We start from the raw sequence: 6,337 nt of genomic DNA on the forward strand, positions 1-6,337 counted from the left end.
GTTCCAAACCGCTGAGCCTCTTCCCTATGCAGTCTGCCCGAAACTGGGGTGGAATTTTCCTGCACAGTACACTTTTAACAAATCCACCAGACAACGGTAATTCAGTGTAATAAAGTACTGCAAACATAAAAAAGACCTTGACAAGCAACTGGTCACCTTTCCAACAAATGCAGTCCACAGCCAGCCAGAAGCCTTCCACTTAAGAGAAAGACACCTCTTGAAAAAGACCCACGACACTGTCGGACTTCAGAACAAGGCATTTTTTATCAAGCATTACATCAATTTTCAAACCAATATTGATTCCAAATGGTAAACCCTCAGACACTGACCCCCAAATGATTATGACCACAATACAGCAGTAGTTTAATCCTGAATCCTGAAGAGCAAAATCAAAATTTTAATAAAGTGTATATATGCAATGTTTCTCAAATTTCTAGACAGATTTCTTCAGAAACAGTCTTAAACATAATTTTATACATCCTTATAGAATATTTTCTTTAACCAATGGATGAATGATCAACAAGGGAAAAAAAGTCCAAAAAACTACCATACAGTGGCAGTTTGCACCAATTCTCCCCTTTGAAATGAAACGGAGACCAGTGTCTCTTAAAGTGAATTACCAGCGTACAACTCATCCTTACTTTACATAGAATTTTTCACATCCATTCTGATAAATTTCAGCATTTACATTCATCCTGCTTAGCAAAGCCAGTCCCTACATTGCCTATTTACTGTGGCTGCCACTACAAAGTTACCCGCCCTATGGCGGTTGGCATTCATCCATGTCAGTAAGATATGGATGCTGCCATCTACAAATAAAAAGAAACCCTCAGATCTGCAGGTAGTGCCCATTAATTATTAGGACATTAAGTGCCCTGTGCGTTTTCAATCCATGGCTCATCATCAGGGCCAAGTTTGGTGCAGTGGTTAAGTGCGCGGACTCTAATCTGGGAGAACCGGGTTTGATTCCCCACTCCTCCACTTGCCCCTGCTGATGTGACCTTGGGTCAGTCACAAGCTCTGGCACAGCTGTCCTTGAAAAAGAGCAGCTTGTGTCAGAGCTCTCTCAGCCCCACCCACCTCACAGGGTGTCTGTTGTGGGGAGGGGAAGGGAAAGGAGTTTGTAAGCCGCTCTGAGACACCTTTGGGTAGTGAAGGGCGGGGTATAAATCCAATCTCTTCTCTTCTTCTTCTTCTACATGGTTTCTTCATGGACAATACCGAATGGTCTTGTGTTTTAGGACTGAAAGTCAGGCTTGTGTGTTCCCTCATCCTCCGCTTGAGGTCTCCAAACTAAGTTACTGCCCTTTCAATGCAAACTGTACTACACTTGAACTGGCAAACTATACCACCAGACCAGGATTGCACACCACAGTTTGACACTGGTCTGTGAACCTGGTTTAGAGGACAAATGCTCCCTCTGTAGTTTATCAGTTCAGACAGACTGGCCAGTGATCGTTGGAATGAAACAGAAATTGCCTCACTGAATAGGAGGTAAGAGGAAAAGAACAAAAGGGAGGGGAGAAAGGAAAGCATGGGCTTGAGGCTTGGCCACATAATGACAAATAATGCTTTAGCAGAGTGATGAGCCAATGCATTGCAAATTCTAGCTAAAAATTTTTTTTGAAGGAACTGTTGAATGAAGGACACTTAATTCTCTGCAGCTCCCCTCCCCTTGCAGTATGAATTCCAAGGACACTCCTTGTGTTCCTTCCATGTATCCATGGGTAGGCCAAATCCCGTGAATACACAAGCGACTGGGGATGTCAATGGGCGAGGATATGCTAGTCCTCAACATCCAGGAGACTCAGCACACCCGTGTTACAAAACCGACCCCATTTGAGTGGTGTATTCGGCGAGCCACCCACAGGAGGGTGATTTTGTGTCAGAAGCTGCGCTGCAAAAGCGACGGACGGACAAAGTGGCATGCAACTGGAGTAAAGCACACTTTTTTTTTTTTACTAAGGACAATCAATTCCGGTGTTTTAGCATCTGAATAATAGAACATTTTTAGCAGCAACGGTGTTTTCATTTCAGCAGTTCTCCAATAATAGAACATTTTTAGCAGCAACGGTCATTTCAGCAGTTCTTCAGCACAGGATTAACCCAAGTTTGCACTAATAGGAAAGACACTTTAGCAGCTGTGTGCAATCATTAGGTGCCATCTACAGCAGAAGGCCAACAACAGGACTTTGAAAGAGACAGAAAAAAAAAATGGTCATACTGATTGAATTTATAAAACATAGTCAGACTGTACTTGGGATTATCAAACATCCAGAAGGGTGAACTAGAAGTACAAATAGAAACAGAGAGCACGTTTTTGTAAAAAAAAAAGCCACCAGTGGAAGACGAAGGCTGTGTGCTCTGCCATATAAAGGTGCCTGATTGTACTACTCGGAGCATCATGCCATCTATGCTGTAGTTGTAGTGCGGACTGACAGAGGTGACAGGGTCTTTGCTCCAGTCCTTAGGAGACAGCCTTTGGGATTCCATTCCAGGAACAGGCTCAACAAGTTAAACAGTATTCCCACTGCCACCTCATTGTGACTGTGTGAGCTGTGGAGTACTTGGCTCTCTAGGTGATGAAGGTACCTCGGCACTTCCTGTCATCAGGCTGCTGTTCCATTGGTATTGCTGGTGTTTCTTTTCCAGTCTAGAATCACATGCACTGGAATTACAGTAACTTCTACAGGAAAACGTTTTAAGGCATTAGAAGGTGCATACAGAGGCAACAGAAGATGTCCTTGGTTTCAGCGTGTGAACGTCCCACAACACATGCCTATGCAAACCTACCTGCTTCCTATATATATAGAACAAGATTCAGTGATCTTCTACAGATTTTTAAAGTGCCAGAGTACAAACTTGCTTATTTGTTTTCAAGAGCCTTGGCGAACTCCACTATAACTAACAAATCACAACCCCCCTGGGTTTGATTCATTTATTAGTAGAATGATGAACTCCATTTCTTCAGTGATGCTAACTGGAATCCAGTGGGTGAACGAGTCCTTCTTTATAAACATGAAGAATAGCTTCACAGATAAATTTGTATTGACTCTGTAACAATATAAAGATTTGGAAAAGTTTAAATGATTTAAGTTAATGCATAGAACATGGTACACTATTCAGCTATGATGCCTTCATCTATAACTTCAGCACTGAGTAAATATAGCTTGTAAATAAACAGATTAAATATAGTTTATTAATCAGGTGCGGAGGTCAAACAATATTAAACAATATGTTCACTAAGAGGCATCCTGTTAAACAGAGATTTTGCCTAAAATCTTGACTATTCTGGTGATATTTAAACTTACTCCCTGACATTTTGTGATTGAAGAAGAAAAAGAAAAGAAAAGATTGAATTTCTACCCCACCCTTCACTACCCGAAGGAGTCTCAGAGTGGCTTACAATCCCTTTCACTTTCCCTCCCCACAACAGACACCCTGTGAGGTAGGTGGGGCTGAGAGAGCTTTCTCTTGAGAACTGCCCTGAGAGAACAGCTCTGAAAGAACTTATGACTGACCCAAGGTCACACCAGAAGCTGCATGTGGAGGAGTGGGAAATCAAACCCGGTTCTCCCAGATTAGAGTCTGCACTCTTAACCACTACACCAAACTGGCTCCGCCTCCTGCAGCAGCCATTTTGTGGGTGCGTCCACTACCCTGTGTCAGAATTCTAAAGGTGCCCACAGGCTCAAAAAGGTTGGGGACTCCTGCTATATACCAATTTCAGTTTCCCTTCCAATACCATTAGCAGTAGAAATTACTCCCAACACCCTCAGTTTATACAGAGGAACTGATAAAAAAAATTACAGTGGTGGATCATGGACTACAATAGGGCAACTGACCTCATTATGTTAAAGAACACAAGGCGGAAAACAATGTTATCATCTTTTTCGCACTCTGTATTAAGAGTCGAAATAGAGAGGGCGGGCACAGGTATCACAGTCCTCCTGAGCAGCTACCCTCTGCTGGAGAGTCCATGAACGTCAGGAGTTCCAAGTGCTTTTTAAGCCCCAGCTTTACAGGGCTGAGACAGAGGAGGCAGAAGGGGCAGACAGAAACTTGAATCTCATTAGGTTTTTCTGCATTCTGAGCTTCCTGCTGGTTACACTTTGTTTTTAGTGAACACTGGCATCAGTTCTAATTTGCTGTAAGTCACCTTGAGAGCCTATTAGTTGGCAAGAAAAATATTTTAGACCAACAATATGACAGGTTTTATTTTACTATGTGCCACATGCTTACCTGGGCCAACTCCTACTTGCCCTGTGCAAATAGCAAGTTGAACCTCTGACTGACATCCACACATTTATGAAGTTTCTTAAAATGCTTATCTAGCCTTCTGTAACAGCAGTCATTTCTATCACTTGTAAAGATTGTCTTGTTCAACCAGATGGTTACGATTACAGTAATCTATAGTTCAGTAAGGTCCTGGTGTCCAAATGATTTATTTAAGATTATGCCCAGTCACACCCCAAACAACATAGCTGCATTGCAAGGGGGAAAAAATATGTTGCCCTTTTGTTATTAGATGACTGCCAAGACTGATTTCCACTGAAATACTTTTCTCTGACTGGGACTGTCACAGGCAGAGACTACGGAGACTCTCCACAGCCTGCCACCATTCTGGTATGGGGTCTCCTCGGGACAGCCCAGAGCACCCACTTGACCCCTTATCCACTTTTTCCCAATAGGGTATACTTTATATGTGACTAAATGAGGCATGAGGACCCAGGCAGAGAAACAATTTTATTAAAGAGGTATAAGAACAACTGTAATTCAAGTAATGTGTAAAATACCGAGAACAGTAAAGGTAGGTAAGCAAACAAAATAAAACACCCTAACGCGTCTGTCTAGACCGTTCCCAGCTGTCTCTTGGTGACCGGCTTCAAGCCGACTCACCCCTTCCCGGATGAGGGATCCCTCCGTCTGCAGCGACCTTTCCCCAGCTCTGCTCTCTAGGAGTGAACACCATCCCCTTTTGGGCGAGGCCTTTTATCCCTTCTTCCCAGGCACCACCCCCTACTCCTCTACTGGTGCAAGTTTTCCCTCCAAATCCCGTTAACCAATCACAGGGTCCAGAGGGTGTCTGGGAAATGTAGGCCTGGTGGTTACTATAATACAGGCTTTCCAAGAGCCACTGGGTCCCCTACAGCCTAAAGGCTGCACTAGTATAGGCCTAGGATCATGACAAGGATCATGAATCACCTGGATAGTGATACTGGGCTAGATCCTGGGGCTCTGTTCCACTAGCACTAGCATCTTCCCTGGTACAGGCAGCCTTCCTTTGACACAAGAGGCTCTTCATTACAGTGGCGTTACAGTTACAGAGCTTTCTGGAGGATACTTCAGTCTTAGATCCCTTCCAGTCCGGTTTCCGCCCGGGCCATGGGACTGAGACGGCTTTGGTCGCCCTGACTGACGATCTCCGAAGGCATCTGGATCGAGGTGGTGTGGCGGCGCTGGTGTTGTTAGACCTGTCGGCTGCGTTCGACACGGTCGACCACCAGTTGCTAACCCACCGCCTCGCCGACGTGGGGATTCAGGGGCTTGCCCTTCAATGGTTTGCCTCTTTCCTGCAAGGTCGGGGACAAAGGGTGGCCGTCGGGGACCGGCGCTCCCGTAGGTATCCCCTTGAATGTGGGGTACCACAAGGAGCAGTGTTGTCCCCGATGCTATTTAACATCTATATGCGCCCCCTTGCCCAGATTGCCCGGAGCTATGGGCTTGGGTGTCATCAATATGCAGATGACATCCAGCTCTATCTGATGTTGGGTGGCCGGTCGGAGTCGTGTCCCAATGACCTTCATCGGGCATTAGAAGCTGTGGCTGGTTGGCTCCGGCTGAGCCCATTGAAACTAAACCCGGCGAAGACGGAGGTCCTGGGCCTGAGTCGGGGCGGGGTTGGGGCTCCCTCTCCCGACCTTCGACGGGGTGCCTTTGGTGCCAGTGTCTGGGGTTCGGAGTTTGGGGGTGCTCCTGGACTCCACATTAACAATGGAGGCCCAGGTGGCAGCCACTGTCAAGTCCGCCTTTTTCCATCTGCGGCGGGCACGGCAGTTGGCCCCCTACCTTCACCGCGAAGACCTGGCCACAGTTATCCACGCGACGGTCACCTCGAGGCTAGACTGCTGCAACGCTCTCTACATGGGGCTGCCTTTGTCGCAAATCTGGAAGTTGCAACTGGTGCAGAATGTTGCAGCCAGGCTGTTAATGGGTCTCTCTAGAAGGGACCACATTCAGCCTGTGCTGAAAGCGCTGCACTGGTTGCCAATAGTGTACCGGATTCGCTTCAAGGTGCTGGTTCTTACCTATAAAGCCCTATATGGCCAGGGTCCAG

The 6,337-nt window shown here is 45.9% G+C and overlaps 1 protein-coding gene across 1 annotated transcript in view; it reads right to left on the reverse strand.

The window, feature by feature from the left end:
• Window positions 1-2,058: 2,058 nt before the first annotated feature.
• PTPN3 (protein tyrosine phosphatase, non-receptor type 3) overlaps window positions 2,059-6,337 on the reverse strand; it is a 183,560-nt gene continuing 179,281 nt past the window's right edge. Inside the window, exon 27 of the mRNA XM_015420747.1 lies at window positions 2,059-3,054. Coding sequence (XP_015276233.1) covers window positions 2,977-3,054 — 78 coding nt within the window. The 3' untranslated portion in view covers window positions 2,059-2,976. The remainder of the gene's footprint in view (window positions 3,055-6,337) is intronic.

The sequence above is a fragment of the Gekko japonicus genome, unplaced genomic scaffold (assembly GCF_001447785.1).
Source record: "Gekko japonicus isolate JY-2015 unplaced genomic scaffold, Gekko_japonicus_V1.1 scaffold438, whole genome shotgun sequence".
Classification (NCBI taxonomy): domain Eukaryota; kingdom Metazoa; phylum Chordata; class Lepidosauria; order Squamata; family Gekkonidae; genus Gekko; species Gekko japonicus.